General features: G+C 40.1%; 1 protein-coding gene and 1 long non-coding RNA gene across 11 annotated transcripts in view; one reads left to right on the top strand and one right to left on the bottom strand.

The window, feature by feature from the left end:
* LOC111245843 (uncharacterized) overlaps window positions 1-6958 on the bottom strand; it is a 14157-nt gene extending 7199 nt beyond the window's left edge. For 8 of the 9 annotated variants that reach the window (XR_015322588.1, XR_015322589.1, XR_015322586.1 and 5 more), the window contains exons 1-2: window positions 6820-6958; window positions 6519-6652 (exon numbers count right to left, since the gene is read on the bottom strand). This is a non-coding gene — a long non-coding RNA (uncharacterized LOC111245843). Of the gene's footprint in view, window positions 1-6518; window positions 6653-6772 lie in introns of all 9 variants that reach the window. The other variant, XR_002671503.2, reaches the window with a different exon arrangement.
* A 779-nt stretch (window positions 6959-7737) lies between these two features.
* LOC111245840 (NADP-dependent malic enzyme-like) overlaps window positions 7738-21121 on the top strand; it is a 50881-nt gene continuing 37497 nt past the window's right edge. The window contains exon 1 of one of the 2 annotated variants that reach the window (XM_022794696.2): window positions 7738-7878. In XM_022794696.2, coding sequence (XP_022650431.1) covers window positions 7841-7878 — 38 coding nt within the window. In that variant the 5' untranslated portion in view covers window positions 7738-7840. Of the gene's footprint in view, window positions 7879-8177; window positions 8387-21121 lie in introns of those variants that run through there. The other variant, XM_086982142.1, reaches the window with a different exon arrangement.

The following is a 21121-nucleotide window of genomic DNA, read 5'->3' as shown; positions in this document are numbered from 1 at the left end:
TATATGCATGCATGGATCAATATGCTATATGACTTCATATGTATTTAGTTAGTGGGAAAACATAAGAAGTGCACATGAGCCGAATAGTTGTACGTCCTGCATGACAGCGGCAGTAATCTGGAAAGAATTATAGGCAGATGTTATATTTGCTCCAGAATCGCCGGTTTGAAAATCACCAGCAGCCATCTTTGCAATGACCGAAGAACTAACTCAGAGTAGACGACTGAATGGACATGTATACTGTTTGCAAAAAGTTTCATAAGAGATAGAACTTGGCAGAAAGGTAAATAAAAAGTAGAGTTTAGCGAAAACAGCTCGAAAGCATTCTGCTGCTCGAACTACGGCAGATACCTATATATATATATATATATATATATATATACATGTTCTATCGTGTAAATAAAATGTGTCATAATTTAAGAAATATGAAGGTGTTTGCGTCGTTTTGGTTGAACTAGCTACTGTTCTATTATAACTGGCACAAAACACATGAGCAAATGATGAGTACCTTTTTAAGCACTTTCAATAAGCAGTACTATGTCGCTACCCGCCATCGATCTGTAGGGCTATATCTCAAGCAGCTTGTAAATCTGTATGTCAGGTTTGTAAGTATTTGTGTTAATCGTTAATAGTATGTTCTAATATCTGTCGGAATATTTTTTTATAGCGAAGGGCTACATCGCCCCGAATTTCCTTGTTGCAGACAAGGTGACTTCCGAGCAAAACCTGTGAATTTTTATTTACCATCTAGCATCGCTAACGCTGGGACGTTAAGAAACGTTTTACGCTAGAACAAGGTTAAGCGTTCGCCATGCTTCGCTTATGCAAAATGGTGAGTGTTCTGTCTGAAAATGAACCTAACCTTATTTACATAAAGGGATAATTAATAACCGTAAATCATGTGCATGAACGCCATGTTTTCGGAAAATATCTTGAAATCGCTTTACGAAAGTTCAAATGCATAAAAAGCGTTCAGCATTTTACTTTAAAGTGGTGAAAAACAAGTTTACGAGACGACAAAGCATTTAGTTTGGATTAAACTATCCAGACTCTACCCATTACGGTGCAGCGGTAACGTATTTACTTACTAAACCCAGAAACACGTAACAAAAGCTATGGCAGGAACCATGTGTAAACACAGTATACTTCTTGTTGAAAGGGCTAAATATTTGAATGAATGCTTAGCTAATGTATAAATAAAATGTAAAAAAAAAGGTATAAAATCAGTGGTTGAAGTTAAAAGTATTTAAATGGTCCAGATTAAGCAAAATCTACGCTTCTTTACATGAAAAAACCCTTCCGTATTATGGTAAGCCTTACGCGGTTGTTTCCCACCTTGCATCAGAAAAGGTTTTCATTCCGCTTTTAGCCATCTATCGCATTCGGGTTTCACTGTGCTACTACTACAAACTAGAAAAATACAGAAGTGAACTAAAAATGTAAAATTAATTAGTTCGAATGGACCGATTTAATCACAATGACGCCAAATCGAGCTTCGAATTACACTCAGTATCAAAACATCTGTTCCCTTTAATCAAAACAGCTATTACTTGAATAGAACAAAATGATTCTCTCCATCAGATGATAGTATTCGAAGTAAGTACTTAATCTCCTATGATTTTTGAAAGTTGTGAATTTATACAAAAAAAAAAAAAAAGAGTACAGTTTTCACGTAATTCCCACAGTTGGGATCCGCGCAGTACCAGTTTACTTGTCTATTGCTCTGTGTAAATATTGAGTAAGCCTGCATTGTTAGCGATGCCTCGCTGTTATCCAATTGCCTTAGAAACGATGCAACATATCTGAAGAAAGGCTTATTCTACGCCCAAACAGACTTATGTATACGGATCCAGTATCTGAAAGTGCACGACGCCACTGATACCAATCACAATGGCCAACAGTGATTAATTTGACATTTGGGGTGGTAAAATATCGCTGTCAATACATATCTAAATAATTTGGATGCAGCGAAAATATGTTTTTTTTTTCGCCAGCTATATAACGATACCTAATTCATTGTTGGGTGGTGACAGCGTTTGGGCCTTTTAAAGTTTGTGCTTTCTATATATATATATACTATGGAATGAAAGCTTTGCCAATGTCTTCTCAGGTTTGTATAGATGCCGCACTTGATGTCGAGGAAACTGCTAAAACAAAAAAAAAAAAAAAGTTATTTATCGTGCCAATAAACTGCGTTGCGTTGACTTATTGCTTTTAATAGGCATTGCTTTTGCTTTATTAAAGCTTTCTACAGTAGGAGCGGAGTTAGGATCCTACAATGCGTATCGGTTGAGACAGGGCACCAACTGACGCAAGAAACTATCTCGCAAAAAGTATACCATACATTATGAACAGACAGCCAATGCCAGGTAGTAATACGACTAGGTTTGTATTGGTCAACAGTATTTTATGACAGTATTGAGCTAAATGTACATTAATGGTATCATCTGGACTAGTACGTCAACGCGGTACACAGAGCTCCGTGGAACAAAATCTGATAGAAAGCTCACGGCCCAAATTTGGTTGATAACTCATTTAAATTTACTCCATTAAAGGTGATCAGATTTAGGTTAGGTGATCAATGCGCATCTCTTTGAATATGTTGGCAGCGTAATCATGAGAATGCGGCCATTGCGGGTTGCTATTTCACCGTCGACAGCAGGTCCCTGTGTCGTACTGTGACGAATGAAGTGCTATCATTAGATAAAAACCAAAATAGATCTAGCAAGACGCGTGTAAAGCAATGCCTGACGGCTTAAGTAGCAGGCGGAAAAACACTAACATGTTAAATTATCGGAATTGCATGTGCCCGTACGCGATGTCGATTCCGGGCCTATAGTGCGAACGATCCAAAATTACGCAGCAAATCAAAGTCATGAGGGGCAAGCAAGACTGCGTATCGTCCAGGAATTAGATTCTTTCTTAGAGTCTTTTTTGAAAATATCAATAAACCACTAGAGTAGTAGGAAATAATTGATCTATTTGGAAAGAACAGAACCGTCGTAACTGTACGTCATCGTAACGTAGCAAAGATTTTAACGAACCCTTTGTAGTCGTTCGTGCCAGAGAGCAAAGTGGCCGGGCTTCAAATAGTTTACGCAAGCTCTGCCTATCATTAATGCCAACCGCGGCGAATAGTTTAACAAAAACCAGGCAGCTTGCTGTGAAGTATACCGCAAATGTAGTTCTATCCTTTTTTTGGCGCAAAAAAAATGGTGCACTTTGTATCAAAATGCGTCTAGATGCCTGCTTTCAGAATTCAGTAGTTGTTTCTTACAGCTTGAGATGTTACTTAATTGAACAGCCGAGTTAGCGGAGTCATACGTACGAAAAGAAAATTTGAATCACAACTTTCTAATCAAACGAAAAAAAGAAGAGTCAAATTAGATTATATGTAGGACCGTCGGCTAACCATCTATCGACTGCATCATTTCTTAAGAAGCTGCTAAGTGACGGTATTTATAACACCTGAGCAGGACAGAAAGGTCCACCGCTCCACGGTTAATTCACATGGTTTGAAATTGGCTCGTTCATATCAACGACAAGCATATCTCTATATATGTTTTTTTATTATTTATTCACATAGACCGTATACGATGTGTCACTGGTGGATCTTGAAACGGCATTCGCTGGTCTTAATGGATCCTGTTTCATTGAATATATTTCGATTCTTCTGGGCTTTTTCATAGGGTGAATCACTGAAAACTTTTAGATCAATGGAGGTTATTATAAGATGGCGTCAAGTCAATTCTATAGACAACTGATTATCTATACATATGTATGCGCGTCGATGATAGCTTTAGCAATCAAGGCGTTTGTCCTTCGCTAGTTCCTTAGGAAAATTGTTCGGTTTTGTATAGAGACGCAAAAAAATAATCTTAACAATAACGGGCTGCAAGACGGCAACGTTTCCAAATAACGTACAGCTGCTGCTGCTGCTGCTGCTGTTACAATTCTACGTTTACGTTACGATAGTGTATATTAAATACCCTTATGTATTTCCTCCCCTTATTAACTATAATAATGCCAACTTGAAACCTGTTTCGAGGCTTCAGAATCGATTGTTATCTGCATATCATGAACGTACTTCGGTCATGGCTTGGATTTGCCATATACTCTTTATGTTCTTTTTCCTGTCTTCAAGACACCAGAGCTGCATTAATCTTTGCAAGAACCTATATATGTCTGTTGGGATTGCTGTTGAGTTTAAAATTCACGTGTCATAGACGCGCATCAAAGCGCTTGAGAGTGTGTAATCGAAATATATTAGCCAAGTATTGCTTGGATGAGAAATCAAGCGGGATATCCTATGGATTTAAATTTCTCAGGATATGAAGTGAAACGGTTCGTGAAGCGGCCAAGTCTTATCCTCTATTAGCGTTAAACCCTTGGAACCGTTAGCTTATTAAGTGGACTATTTTACAAATAATTTTACTTGTAATAATGCGGAACACTTAGTGAAATTAGAATAGTTCCGTCGGTGACAATGCACAGTGTTTTTTCGTGATGACTCACGTTTAGTAGGTTGTCAAATTACTACTATATCCGCTAGCGATAGGCGGTATGTAATGATGTGTTTATAACTAAACCACAAAAGTATTTGGTATAGGTATCCGTAGTGGAAATCATTTGCTCAACATTGTACTTCCTCCCACATCAGCGTTAAGTAGTGACGGCGTCAACGAGTGGTCACTTGTTGACCAACAAATGGGCATCGGTTAGTTCATCTCAGAGTGATAGGTTACGATTTATGAGAAACGTTCACTCTGCGATGAGCGATTTAATGAGCTGTGGACACATCATCCGATGAAACACTTCGTCGAGATTGCTTCTAATGAAGAACAAACTTGCAGATCGGTTAAGAAAAATCAAACAGCTTTACAATTGGTCAATAACTGTAAAGTTATTTGCATCGACCTGATCTATAGCGAAATCGATAAAAAGCTTAATTACGTTGAGTTAGCGTTCTTCAACAAATGGTACAGTTCTGTGCGGATCGATTATATAGACCTCTATACTAAACCACCCCAAACAGTATTCGATGCCTGTTCTTTAGTTTATCTATTATAGATAACATCGCGCCTTCGCAATGGGGTTCAGATTGCAATCAAGCGCTAGCACGTTCGATTCTCCCTATATCTATGTATAGGACATGCAGGCTTTATTACGCGTTGTTTTCAAGCCGGCCACGAAAATCCTTGCGTGTCCCAACTCCAATAGGAAAAGTAATCAACTCTTTCACTTTTACCTATGCCCATTCTATGAGGTTATACACGTAAGCGGTCTCGTCGTATGATATGTCCCAAAATATATGCGAACCAAACTATCTGATAAACAGCACCGATCCAAAGATCGAATGATGAATGCAGTAGTTATGCCGCGCGGGTAACGCTAGCTTGGAGAGAATCAACAGAAAAGGAACAAGTTTCCTTTGGTATACATGGCCTTCATCTCTGGTGTATAATTATTAGTCAGAGGTTATCTTTTTCTGTTCGTACCCACACCTGACCGTCTCGACTCGCTTGGCGCGATCACTTGGTAACTAGCTAAGTGTCCGTTCGATATATGCTGGATTCTAGTTACCCTGTCCCTATCTGTCGGCAGCTGCTATCGTCTCATTCATTATTCGATGGTGAAACAGCGAAACAGAGGCTGAAGTTACGGCGAAGGCTATATGCAATCATAAATAGAGGAAAGCAAATTCGTCCCACCGCAAGCATTTAGAAAAATTTTTGAGAAAAATGATTGAAGTGAACAGTAAAAAGAGGGTCTTTTTTGAAAACTAGCTGGTGAAAACTATAACGTAACGGCGTCGATCTGGCTCTGGTTTTCAAGACCAAAAAAGAAGAGTGACTCGAGGGTGGCGTCGTGGCGAGCGAGTCCAATAATGCTAATATTGTCAGCGCCCAAAGATAACGTCCTAGTTTCATGTGCGTTTGGCGTATATGTGTAGCCCAACGTTGGAGATAATAATATTAAGGAAATGATGTGCAAGACCTTTTCTAATAAATCATAGCTAATTCTAGCATGAAAAACTGCAGTGGGGTCAGGTATTTGATACTGATAAGTAGTCTTTCAGTCGTTTCTTGTTAAGCATGAGACAGATGTTAGGTAGGACCATTTTAGCTGTTTGACTTAGCTAAGTTTTTACAACGAACAGTTTATGGTTAAAGCTCAGTCCGGTTCCGTAGTTGTTCCCATTCATGACAACCATACTAACGACATCGTAAAGAACGTCGCTATTGACAATATTATTATATCGTATAGGAATGCTTGCTTTAGTACGCATGCAACGTTTACTTAAGCCTTTCGGGGACGATTTACCGGAAAAACCACTCGAACATCGCCACTAACAGTAACATTGACACGAACAGTCTCATAGAATCGGCGGCTCGAATTACGCGTCTGGCTTCGAATATACTTTGCTTATCGAACAATATGTGACACTGGTTTCAATAAATAGCTGCAATTGTTGGATAATATATGGTCTTCAGTGCTGATACTGCTAGAGAACATACCAGAGACGATCGAACGTTCCCGTAGATCCGCCTTTCTAGTGACTTGTACTGTCGCGGTCTTCGCTCCCGACAGAATGCCGTGTTTAGCTATGCTATGACAGCACAAGTTAGAAATAATCCAGCGCACTCTGTTCCTACAGATTGGTAATATGCAAAATGCATAACATCAATCTTGGTACGTATACCATTATATGCATGTTCTAACAATAGATGATAATGTTTAAAATTTCATTTTTCATCGATGTAAGCTTTACCTTCGAAAACGAGAGTTATGTTAGTAGCACGGTTAGCGCGCACTTACCTCTCAGTTGCAAGATACTACTGGGTTTCACGGCGATGTCTGGTCCTCTGTCCGCGCGCATGACCCCGCCTTGCATTCATTTTGAGCCTGTGTGCAGTTTAGCTAATGGGAACGAACAGACACTGCTAGAAGTTCCTTTCGTGGCGGTCACTGCTGCTGCTACTATTTGAGTGTATGGCCAGAAAGCTATTGTGATCTTAGGGTAACGAGGGCCCCGAGTGTTGAAGAACTCACTCTCCGCCATATATACCTGATACGACACGAGCAACGACCGCTAACAGCCGCCGTAGCAGCAGTCGATAACAGTGCTCCTGCTGGAGACTGTCGCGTTCCCTGGTGGGCTCTAGTTGTGTCTGTGTGACACGCAGTGTGGACTACTGGCCTCGGCCTGCGCGGTATTTGTGTCTGACATAGAACATGTCACCGATACAGGATAAAGGCCACCGATAGAGAGAGGCAGAGAGTAAGGAACTTTGTTTGTCGGCTCGGCTGGTCAGTCTTCACTTGGTTCGTCGGCTGGGAATGCGATATGCTGAGCTACTAATGTGATTAGGTGACTGGTACCGGCTGATCGCCTACTATCAGACCGAGTGGGTATTTCTGTATACCCGTGTCCGTGTGTGGTATCTTATTCGTGTTGTGCGTGTCAGTTAGCTTTGGCGTGTGCGCTATTTGTCCTGCTGGTTTTCGTGGCGTGTTGCGTCTCGTGTGAATAAATACATGGTTGGCCATCGTGAGTCCAAAAAACATCGAGCGGTGTTTAGACAGAGTTCCAATGCCTCATCGGTGAGCTCCACGTCTGTGTAGTGGCTAAAGCCAGGGAAGACATCAGATCGCACCTAATACCTCGTTGTTCCGACTGGCCTCAAAGAGTCTGCCCATCTGCTCCGGCGACTTTTCAGCAATCGAAAGGATAGAACAAAAATCCTACAAACAAAAGAAACCTCAAAAGCAACAATAACATCACATCAAAACCGGTCACCTATCAACCTAGCCCACACTATCAGCAACAGCAGACAGCATGGCTCAGACCGGAACCCGGAGTCTGGCCCTGTGCAGGTGAGTACATTATAAAATGGCTCAATTTTGTCCGCTGTACATCTATTAATTGATATAGAAGTCATACTAAGATTGTGCGACCATTCGCGCACTGAACCTATTCGGTATACATTTAGTACGTCAATCAACTCTCGGGCGCAGTCATCCGGGACCAGTTGCCTGTTCATGTTGTGCATCGGCGGCGGTGTTGACCAGACGACGGGTCGAAACAGCAAAAAAAGCTTATTGGTCTCATCGGACCAGGTGAGCTAACATGTGGTGTCCTGCATCCCACAGAAGCAACCACCGCACATATGTACAGTGCAGCTCTATTGTAGAGCATTGGATGTCGAGGCCTGCCAATGAAACCCCTTGTATGGCTTTGTTGCTGTTTGCTTGGTCTGAGAGGGCTGCTTATCTCGGAGATACGATGGCCCAGTGACTATTTGCATACGCTTGCGTAGTTGCTTAATATACCTAAAGCTCCGATCTCTACTCAGATAGAAGTTACGAAAGCAGCCCACAAACTGTAAGTGTGACCTCTTTCGCTGTGTCTAATAGTAATTATTGGGTTGATCACAGCTCTAACCCTGAACATGTAGCCTTGCCATCGCGACGACTGACCGACTCCTGACCAGACACTGATCCGCGTGAAAGAGACCCTTTATAGCCGTAGTTGTAATAAATGACGATAGGATTAGATGAATTATTTTTCCTGAAAGCACTAGCGTGCTCTAACTGGGCTTTGCCGGGTACAAAATATGAATTAAGTTTACACTTAGTGGAAGTAGTGGTATTAAATGTATCGTTCGCTTGCGCATCCACAACGAAGGATGGAGCGTAAGTTAAAGTGAACGGAGTTTTTCTGAAATTGTGTTTTATTTTGTATGTGGAATTGCCTTGTTGCTCTTGTTGGTTAAGAGCATCTGTGACGTGACAAAGGTTAGACCAATGCATCTGATCAGAAATAATTAAAAAAAGATCATATTCAGGAAACATTACTATATATGTATCTAGCATATATACCTATTTGTTAACATATTTACAAAGGGTTTTGTTGATATTAAAAACTAAGGGTTTAATGAAATTCTTACCTGGAAAATCCTTAAAACACTTTTGTTGTTGTTGTTGTTGTTGTTTTTATCTAAACGACGCGCATGCTCCTCAGCCTTCATTTACCTTTTGTTTTGATCTAATTTAACATGCTGACCCTGTAAACAGGAACTATGCGAAAAAAGCTCAATAAAGAGCCAGGTCTTTTTTTTTCAGTCAAGTCCCACCTAATTCACCAGCTCAATTTCCTCTACTCAAAGTCAGATAGCATTATACTATCTTAAAGCGTTCGTTCGTAACCCCTAGAGTAAACTCCGTCTCGCGGTAGCAAATGTGTCCGTGTGTGTATCACCTTGTCTAGACGGGAATACCAGTGGGGAAATGTCGAGTCTTCGTATTTATATTGCTATGGATTTTCACTGTCATTTCATGCGGCGGCTCGATGTTTTTTACGTTCGATGGTGGCTGTGCTGATGATAAAAACAATAACGCCCTTTTCAACTAGCCCAGTGCGACAGTAGCGTTGTTTTACATGTAGAGCTGCTAACTGCAAAAAGATCAAATGCTGTATAACTGGGTAAAACGATATCATCCTTTAAAGTCATCGAGGACGACTGATCTAACAAGGGTGGTTGTCGTAAAAATTTGTTAGCGAATTCGTGTTACGGACCACAGTGGATGTCCTTTCCTCTTAAAAGTACCCTCTAATAGGTGACAAAATGAATCAAAGCATTTGTGCGATTACGATATGACGCCAACTTAAGTCTTAGGCAAAAAATAAAGGGGGCTATCCCCTGCCTTTCCTTTGATGGCCTATTTGTTAGATAACAAAAGATACAATGTTGTAGGCCACGAAATGGTTGCTGTCCTTGCTGATACCCATCGCCACGATTACTCGCTGTGACTCCGCTTCTTCGCCATACAGCATGATAGAACTCGATTAGTCAGTTACAACGGTTTTGTTGTCACCAAACTGAGAGGAATTAAATATCCTTGTGAATTGTCCCTTTACGCAGGCCAGTACGCGTGAACGCCCTCATTACTACGAAATAACACACTGGTGACGGCATTCAGAATCTACTTTTTCGGCGGTTTTGTGCAAACAACTATCATTGATCCGATGATCCAGTTATAATCCGATTATACAGCGCATATTGATTTTGCAATATATCTAATGTTAACATAGGGTACCAATCCAGCTAAACAATTCTAGCCCTACGTCTAATACATAGTTATATTAGCATGTCGCGTGGCTCAAGGGACACTTCATTTACGAGATCAAGCTTCACTACGCGACGGATTTCAGCGACGGCCCAGCTGTAATGTTGTACACGGTTTATATGCCCAGGTCAGCAGTGGCAAGGTATCATCTCTTTGCAGCGCTTGTGTTGTACAATAGAGTGTGACTAAACAACTGAATAACTATTTGATATTAAAAAACACTCTGCGAGCATAATTATCTCATATAATTACATAGTTGTACTATTGGAAACTAAGCAAAAGTATCTATGATAACATAATACGAGGTGAAGCAAAAACGGGTACAGCCAATCGAAAAATGATTCTTGTTTCAATATCTGTTGAATCCCTGTTTAGAATCACAATATGTTCGCCCATCTGGGTAACACCTCATTTTGTACTTCTTTATTATAGGTCCTTTATGTTCCTCGTAATCTATATGATTAAAACGTCTCTCATTCGGGTCTCGATAGGGGTATATCGACGGTCCAAAAATGGCATCAATCTAGCGGTATGACCCATGCATTCCCGGTTGGGTCACATACTGGCCAGTTATATGCAGATAGAGAGAATTCATTCGCATAGTTCTTTTGGCAGGCTCTTGGCCTGCTATTGAATCAGGTGAAGGTCGTTCATCAGCTTCGATGAGAAAGGTCTGCGGCCGTAAAACACTGACTTTTTAGTGACTGGAAGGCTTTGACTACTCTATAGTTTTATCATAATTTGGCAGACCAACCTCAAAATGTAGCTCTTCTCAACGAGAAAAGGGTAGGGATACTCAATGGCAAAATATTCATATCGTGTAGAACAGTTTAACCGTGAGAATATGAACATTTCTCCATATGCTACTCTTATAGGAAATTAAATATTTATTAATGTAATAAATTGGATCATGTTGGTAGTGTTACTGTGCATCATAAACGATACAATAAAAATGATTGTACGGTTTTCAGGTAATGGGAACTATTCTTTCTCACAACTCGAACGCTGTGGCCGAACCTTTTGTTTAATTGTATCTTTTGTTTTTATGTTCGTCACATTTGGCTTCTCTCCGCTACGTTATATGGCTTAATGACCAAATTCACTTATCTAAGAGAGAACTTTCAGCGTTTTTTTTATCACGGTCCAACACAACGTCGTATGTCGTAGTAATGAACTTCTGTGGTCGCAATGGGTCTATACGTTATTACTAATCCTCGCTCGAATTTTTTCTCGGAAGACATCGCTCAACCCATCAATTATAATGTTTTTAACCTTAAATCTAGCTTCTAATCTTCGTGCTGCAGATTACAAGAAAATAATCAACCCACCAAACCTACCTGGACATAATATCAGCCATACTAAGCTACAGAATCGCTTACCAATAAAAGTAAAGCCTTTTCTTTTTGAACAATACCAAAGTACGGGTCAACTTAATTTTGAGTAATAACCTTCGGTATTTCGTGCTCACTGTACGTATTTCATTCGTATCATTTAGTCCATCTCAGGGTAATTCAGACGGGTTTTTCTCCTGTTCAAATATTGTTCGACCTGTTGTGGAAAACAGACGGTTCAGGTCCTTTTGGATGGCTTTGCCTGCGACGGGAATCTTCTTAGTAACAGAAAACGACTGTTGGTTTTGCAGACGATACCGCCAATATTCGAATAGGTATTGCTGTGTTAGGCGCCAAGCCTATAAGACGAGACGGCTTTTTTCTATGAGCATAGATAGATCCCTAGTTTTTCGTTTCCCGAATACAACGAGATTTTTTCATTGCGGGGTAATATATTTTAGCATTGCATGACCAAGTGGTATCAGCAAGCTTTGCTTAACTAGTCCTAGGTGCGTCTAAACGTATTACGTAGTGACGGGAGCTGTACGGTATAAGGAGCGTCATGGTTGAATCGACTAAATTGAAAAGCGTAACTTTATTATAAGCGAGAAGAAAATATGATTAACCTTCCTGTAACATATGAGAATAGTTACTACAGTTGTCTCAGTATGCTGTGGCCACACTTATTTCGAAGCGATGCCGGGTCGTAGATTTGCTCTTAAGACTAATGTTTCTAACATCATTGAAGTGAGATAAGAGACAACATGGCCGTTTATTTTATACAGTATATTGCTCTATTTTTGAGCAAAAGAAGTAGGGACGAAGCGTGATCTTAGTGTGACTGATACTATTATTATTATATGCTTGAAAATGAAATATACCCGATATACAATATCGTTTTATGTATTGTTGACATAATTCGCCGACCCAACATCCGTTAGCGGTTGAAGTTAGACCTATTAGGTGGTAGACTTATTTCAACTAGGTAGAGGCAGTAGCAATCAGAATCGGATAAAATAAGAGAAAATTGAAGGTGTCTTTGCTCGTGCGACAGTTTGAAGAATACCCTCGTAAGCAACTGTAGAAAGTTGACAACGATTAGAATTGCCCGTCTCCGGTCAGCTTTGGAAATGTAATTAAAAGCCCATTGATGTAGGGTGTATACATAACGTATCTTGGATAGACTCTTGGATAGAATATTTAAGATAACATGTTTAGCGATGTGTCGGTTAGCTTGGATTAATCTAATGGACAGAGTTAACTGAATGTACGGCATCATCCACCGGTGAAGAATAAGTTCATTTCAGCTGTTTTTCCTTGCATTTGCTAGCAACACTGTTGTATGTTAAGAGCTAATTACTGAGTGTTTCAGACTAACCTAAGGTTTGCGCCAGAACGGGTGAACAGAACAAATATCGAAGATACACAAGTTTGATTATTCAAAAGCCTTGAAAATATGTGGCCCTCAATAGCATACCATTGATAGCTACTATATACGAAAAGCTATGGAAGAGATAATGTATAAAAATGCAATTTCGGACGTTAATAGAGCCGCTATACGTCATAGTGATGCAATTACAGCTTTATACTAACTTGTCATACACACGCAGCCATGTACGCCGCACAGGTTCCCCGAAATGTGACCGTTCAAGAGATTAAACTGTCGCAAGGCACTCTTACTATCTGTAACCTTTTGTATAGTACAGCCATTCCAGCTGAATGGGTCACTAAAATCATCACATATCTTTTAAAAATATAACATAACGAATGATCAAAACCGTAACTACACAATGATGGCGCTGCCGTTTTACGTTGGGCCTTACGAATTATTACGACTTTACTCAAAAATCCTGTGAATAATTAAAGAAAAATTGGAAACGTTTACAACAGCTATTGTCGCACGGTAACCGATACGGGTCTGGTCGCAAGACGAATTATTTCAACGCTGTACAATATCATTTACCCTAAACGAAACGAAAGCAAAATCGCGGCAGATTGTAAGACGTTAACGTCGCACTGACCCGCTATGGGTGTGTACTATAAATAACGCATGTGTTATGTAGTAGCGAAAATTGCTGATTGCATTTGAAGATGCTGATCGGAATCATCTATCAATTCAGGTGAGTGGTACGGCGCCGACCTCACCAGTCGTCGTTAGCCTTTGATAGTAGAACTACCGAAGGCAATAGCAGAGCATAGACTAATTGGTTGCTAGCGTCTCAAACAACAGACGGACGCGGATCAGACGCACAAATTAGTGCCTGTGTAGTCTTATTGCTTATTGCTGGAAGCTTCTAGCATCTTTTTAATGGGCATTTCTTACATAACTTATTAGTTATCTAACTAGTTGGCAAGCTGCGGTGTTGGTCAAGCGCCGTTAAGACAATAACGAAGGTTGAGATGTCTAATAGAGTTCTTGGTCTTTCACACGAATTCGCTTACTAAAAAAGTGTAGGGGTATGCACGTTGGTGATCGGCAATAACGGGGTACTTTGCACCCCCAAGAGATCTGCGGGAAATCAATCAAAATGTTAGGGTATGCTTGTCGTTTCTAGTGTAGAATAGTTTCTCAATATGCTTAAGTTCTACTGTAGAACTTAAGCGTATTGAGAAACTTATTTCTGTAGTGGAGAGCATGATTTCCTTCGAATTTGTCATCCGATTAGAGGGTCGCAGGCACGTAGTGGAAAAATTTGTTTTTTACGAAGTCTTTTGTTTAGCATTCAGTAGAACTCTTAAAAGTTTTTTGTCGGATGTTGTTTACGTGCGACAGATCGAGGAGTTCGTAAAGTCTCAAAAATAAAACACTTCAACAAAAATGACAGTTACTGTTCACATGTAGTCACAGGCCCATTGAACAAACAGCTTTTCAGACTCCCCGCACATTTATTTCGAAGGAACCGTTCCATCATGCTCAAAGTTATCTTAAGAAACTCTCAAGATTGAAAGACGTCAATCCTGCTATGATTTTCCACTTTAGTGAACAAATTATTTATACTCACAAGTCTATAGCTCTAGCAGGATTAAGTGCTGCCACCGGCCTGTCAGAGAACGTTAGCAGTAGCGGGGATTATCTTTTGTAGAAAATTCGCTTAAAACGATCGGTATCATCGATCGTCATCGGTTGGACCGAACGACGATGTCTGAAGCGAGTCGGTGAAGGGATCGGTCAACTATGCCTAACCAACATTCCGAATAGCTCCGACAGTTCAGACTTTGACAGGGATCTCGGGCTGAGATTGAAACGAAGCTGTCCGCAGTTTAACAGCGTATTCTGTTTTAGATCGTTTTATCGCGTATGCCTTACAGTTTCGATATGGTTTGAATTACGTGCCTTCGTTCGACTTTTATGTAGCATTTTGATGCTGCTTGTTGACGGTGGCCGTTTTTGGCAGAGCGTAAATCTACTAGACTATTGTTCATTCCATTTAGCATTATAACATTGGGGGTTTAGCATATGGTTATATATTTGATCTCTTTCAAAGATTTTAGATAGGTCTATACGTTAGATGAAATTACGTTGAAGAATAGAACGACGTGAACGCTGATTACTAGAGTAAATCATAAGGAAACTGAATTGACTAAATACCAGAGGTAGGAATTACCGCGACTAGATATCTAGAAATTGTTTGGATACCGTAAATCTGACGAGTACAACAAGCACGCGATAGACGGGCAAGAATTGTACCTAAAATAGATCATCAGATATTTATCATTATATAATAGAATATGATAATAAAGTTTATTGTTTCGTTGCTGAATTGTATAGAGCTGAGGCCGCTATTGAGGCTGCTCACTATGATATTAAATCGCTAATGGATTTCCTAAGTGTTGAAAAACCATATCAAACCATCGAGGTTAATTAAGGTTTCTATTTACTAGATCTTTCTCTGCATTTGTAATGAATCTAATGCCACTACGAGAAGTCTGCAAGAGTCAACCAAAATATAAAGAACCATCAATCGTGGCGCTCTATGTAGTTCTGATTAGCATTTGCTATCTACACTCCCCTAGGTTCGCTACATTGTGTTACTGTAGTATATTGTATTAGATGATAAAAAAAAAAAAGTTAGTTGGTAAGCTAAGTTTGAAGCGACTATTTTAAAATAATATTACTAAATTATTTTAATCGATAATATTGTGTATTTTTATATCATTATTTTTACATATTTATTATATATCTTTTCCACTGTAGAAGGTGTGTGATTTCTGGGCGAAAAATTATGACAAGTAACTTTTGCTTTTGCATCTTTCCCTCTAGCACCGTCAAGGAAATCCTCTGGCGATCGAAATAAATGGTAGTTCCAATCTGGAATACACATGTATCCGTTTGAAACTGTAAACTACGAAGTTCTCTGTTTTTACATGTTTTTGCTTGTTTTTTTTTTTTATATGTTGTTTGACATTGTCATGTTGAAGACGACGATCTTTACGTTCTCTAACTCTAGTTGAGTGTTTATCGTTTTGTAAATTGTCGGTGGAGATCCGTTTCGCCGGACGGCAGCAGCGGCAGCTGATAATACACGATTTCTAAAAACATAGTATCATCATTATCGGAGTTTCCACGGGGCTTTGCCGCGGATTGTGGACTGTTTTCTCATATGATTGTTGTATCTCATCAACTTTTTATCAGCTGTGATCAGCCACCTTAGAAATGGCTCAATTTCGGTGCATTTCAATAAGGCTAGATGGAAATACAATCAATGTTAATTGCTGTGGCACCCAAAAAACGAGCTTTTTATCGTAGCGGGCTGTCTGAAAATAGTTAAAGATCGCTCGGTGGTAAATGTTTAGTTCCCGGTCGATGTCATAGCAACTCGATCTTGCCCAATTTTAGCCGCGATAATTTCATAATAGTTTTTTTTTCGCGTTTGCCGAACTAGCACGAGAAGCATTTTTTACGTAAAAGTTTTCAGGACGAAAGCGACAGGACCTCTCTGGGCCGTTTTTCCGATAATGCATTTAAACCATAAATACCACCAATTTTGTTATAGGTCTGAACAGTATTTGCGTCTCTATCGCAATAAAATTGGAAAATAGCGAATCTGCGGAAATCTGACTTACATTCAAGTCCAAAAAAAGTATTATAAGATTTTAACGCAATTAGCACTGTCAAATCTCAGCTCTTAAATGAAACCCACGCCGGCCCGACACGATTCATTCTACCTGGGGTATGGGGTATACCACTTCGAAGCTATTTGTCTTTATCGATTTTGAAAGTAGAAATCCAACGTAAATGTTGCAAGTAGCAAAAATATAATGTACTCTTTTTTATATAGAAAACTATTTCAGTTAGGTGGTTTCACTTTAATTATCTTGATAGACATCTGCACGCGCATGCATTATGTCACGCTTCCACTATCGCCTGACAAGATGGGGGCTCTGAGACGAGTGATGGGGGGTCATTATGTTATCATGCGCCATCGCCACTTGTGGCTATAATTATCGGAAACGTTTCGTTTACTTTTGAAGGTCAACTTGACGGTTATTACCTTCACTTAAGGTATTCTATTTTATGTCTGTTGATGTCGACCAATTATGTATTATTAGGTCAGCTAGTTTTAGCGAGTTTTGTAACTCACGATTTGCCGGTTCCTATTTTTATTTGAAGGTCTGCGACGTAATGTTTATTGATATATTGCTACCGTTGTTAAAGAACTGTCTAGTGTGGACTCTCAAGAGCCCATATATATATAGGGCTTCGATGATATGTGCACCGAAAATAGTGTTTCTAAAATTCAATATTCAAATATTTATTTGTTGTTGCAAATGTAGTTGAACTTCTATGGGATGTAATAACTTCCTATAGGCCTAAACACTTTTGTAGCTTCTCAAACCCAATAAGGACGAGTTAATTAAAAGCAAAATCAGGACAAACTTGGGTCTAATTTCACACTTCGAAGCTTGACGTTGGTGTGCTATTATCAACGATTTTCTATACCATTATTATGCTCCTAACGACCTACGGCTTCCTATGGAGGCTGGTCTCTTGTTACGATTTTTTTCAATTTCAACAAAGTGGCTTGAGTTTCTATCTCGTCAAACGTATAGGTGAGGTGGTACTTCCGTCTGTCTTGATGGCCCCGTTTAAGGTCTTGAAGAACATAACATGAAAACTACAGAAAGAGGTCGTTCTCCATAAAAAAAAATGGCAGCATTTATATTTGTTATACTGGATTTTCAAGATGCGCTGCGGCTATGCTCCGCTTAAATCAACGTAACAATAGTATCAGATAAAATATCTAATCCTATACTAACTAATGCAAATTTCGATAAACTCGCAGACAGTGAGAGTCTATGGAGACTACTATAACGTACCAACATGATCGGTACTCATGGTAGTCATAGCCGTGTTCTTAGCACGTTTCAGTCCCCTTAACGACCGCAGTGGAGCTGCAGCTTTGGCGCGGCTGCTTTCGTCCATGGGAAGGCATAGGGACTGCTGATTTGCATATATGCTCACTCGGCAATTCAATGCAGCAGACAAATCTGTTGAATGGTCGAAAGATCATCTTCGGGTCGCTAGTACTAAATAATCAGCACGTAGATATCGAAATTTCTTCTGTTTTTCTCTCGCATTGGTTTGCGACTACCCCATCGATGTCTACCGCTACCGGTTCGGGTACCTTCGCGACTGTTTACCGACGCCTGCTTTCGTTCATCAACCGCCAACGCGATAGTAGTTTTTTTCGTCGTCTATGTAACTCTTTTGTTGGTTTATACTATTACCATAATCAATTGTTACTCCGACGATCTTTGTTCCCGGCATTGCCGTGGTTACGTATCAACACCAACTGATAGGGTTTCTCTTTGTATAGAATAGACGACGAAAAAAGCTGTTATACGTATGCGTGTCAAGTGTAAATATGCCTCGTGAACTATCAAATATTGCTCAACACTTATTTCACTGAACATCTTTTTCTCGCTTTTCTAAAATGTCTTTTACCTACGTTTGTTTTGGGTCAAAGGCCATTTTTAGTAGCGGCAATTCGTGGCGGAGAAAGACAATCAGCATTGGTTTAATATATATATAATGTTAAATCAATGAGTCAGCGCTATATATTGGCTAAACGTCTCAATGCTACTACGATTCTATAGCAGGTTTCGTTAACAACAAGGCGTGTCTTCATCCGACAAGATAACCATACATATATATACACATGTCAGTTAAAATATAAGGCTACCCTATCGGAGGAAAGCATGCAAGACATGCTTTGGTGTTAACGAAGTCCGCTGTAGAATCATTTAAGACATATAGCTAATATACAGCGTTGACTTCTTGATTGTGATAGCACATGGCAGAACGACGACGTCCCAGCTTAGCGACATCAACCAAACAAAAATCTCCTATGCCTTTGAAAAACCAACAAATGTGGAGCAAAATCGAATACGAACCCTTCGTCACTATCGCTCGTAAAACCCCGAGAAGGACATGACCACCGGTTCCTGGAGAAGATTAAGCGGAGAGACAGCTCCAAGTATGAACGTGGCGTCGCAGTCGATAAACAAACGTTGCTGCTACATCGTTTGTTGTGTGTGTACGTATGGTGACCCTCTGTCGTAGTCCTATCGGCAAAAAGCTTGTTTTTCTTGGTTTTCGTAAAGAGACGCACTAACGCCCTATTGTGTCAATGAGCGCTGGCAGTTGCCGGGGGCGGGAGCACGGGGGAAATCGGACTAAGTGTCATCTAGCTTTGGCAGATTTGTTGGCTGTGCTTTGGGGTATATTGGATTGGTTTGTTGATGAAAGAACCGACGGACTAGACTCGGCATAACTGAGTTACAGCACGCGCCGTAATGAGAATATTTCGATTTGACCGTTTTCAACGAACATCTTTCGTATCAGGTCGCCTTTTGTCGTCAGCTCAAAAGCTCTGGTCTATTGATATAACTATCGTTTGTCTTTAATAGCGTTTCAGTTGAAAGCGATCGTCCGACAAAGAACGTTTGGCCACTAAAAGGATTTGCTTTGAGGATTGAGCAGGAATCATTTTCCTTGGTCCTAACCCATTTGTACAGATGAGACAGAACTTCTACGAGCGTCCTATGCCTACACTAGTCTAAAGACGTTATGTTGCCATAATGATGTACGGATCGTGTTGTATGGAACGAGCTTTGTCCACTTTGGATATGTTATCAAAGCCCAACAAATGGTCGGCTCTACCAATAGCAAGCAAAGCTCATTACTTAAGCTCTCTTTCGCTTGTTCCAACATACTCTTCGTCACGCAATAAACGCATATACACAGCAGGCCTTTTGCACAAGTGCAAACGACACGACGACGAAGAAATAATGGTATTTGTGATGTAACTAGGAGCCTCAGAAGGGGGTGGTCAAACGGAGGCAGGGTCTTATATTCGGGGATGTTGCCAAAAAATGGTTGAAATTCGTCCTGCCGCCAAAGAGTGCGGCACCGATTGGAAAACGTTAATCAGTTGTTTCCGTACCGACAACAATGACGACCCTGCTCCAACGTTGTCACTCGTGATGACAGCGGCTGGTAACGGATAGCAGGGTCGTGTTTAGCGTTTGCTCTGTGCCCGCAATATGGCGATACAGGGACGCGAAAACAGTAAAGTATAGCACCACTAATAATAGGAATCGATGGGTTTGCGTCAAGACTTCCGTGTGCTTTGGGTGATGGCTGGCTAACTGACACTAATCGTCGTATTGGGATAAACACAACAAGCTAGCGTTTATGATGGTAACTCCAATTGCTAAAAAAGGTAAATTTGTTGACGAGCTGGCACGAACGTTTGAGCGACGTGCGTTGGGGACCAGTGTTTTTTGCCACAGTTTAGAAAAAATATATTGATATAGGGTTCTTGTAGGAAACCTGACTTGGTCACAGGGCTCTTTATGTTGCCATTGATAGTGGTCCGACCGCTGGGGGATTATTTCGCGCCGAAAAAAGTAGTAGTTTCGTAAATTGCAATCATCTTTTTTCGTTGATTCAATATATTAGTATTGAAATGTTTTGTGTGTATTGATCGTCAGACACATGTGGCAATGTCGAAGATTAATGTAGTAGTTAACGGTGTTGACTCGCATGAGTGTTGGCGAAATAGTTATATAATAATCATAATGTTAACGATGACAGAAGATGAATTTACTTACACAGGAGCTACTAAGGCAAACAAGTATTTCGCTAATTTGTGAAATGCCGCCATTTCTATGAAAGCGGTACGGTTGTCTACCGCGTTCATTCAGTACCATCTCCATAAAGTGGTCACAAACAAGAAATCGAAATAATTAAAAATTTTCAGTGAACTTACACCTGATGTTAACCTATAACAGGAAGAGTCACACTTACCGCACGTCTTCAGCAATAATGTGTTTTTATCTTGTCTGATTTCACACTTGGACTTTAATGTGTGTGTATGAACACGCTGTCAAAGATCTGCGTGAAAATGATTCTTTGGCGAGTGGTTAATAATAAACAAAAATAATAAACTACTATCAATTACGAATAGAATTGATTTTTTTCCTAGGCTAAGATGAACCTTCAGCAATGCCGTTGGTTTTTTACGTTTCCACAGCAGCAACCTTCTAAACAACATTAGGCATTGCCGAAACTGGATTTCTGTTTTCCAAAATAAGGTAATCATGTCCGGCAATTTTGCCAATACCATTGCTATAATCGATGACACAGTAATACG

The sequence above is a fragment of the Varroa destructor genome, unplaced genomic scaffold (genome assembly GCF_002443255.2).
Source record: "Varroa destructor unplaced genomic scaffold, Vdes_3.0 BEIS01000002.1, whole genome shotgun sequence".
Classification (NCBI taxonomy): Eukaryota; Metazoa; Arthropoda; class Arachnida; order Mesostigmata; family Varroidae; genus Varroa; species Varroa destructor.
This window is presented reverse-complemented; position numbering and strand designations above follow the sequence as displayed.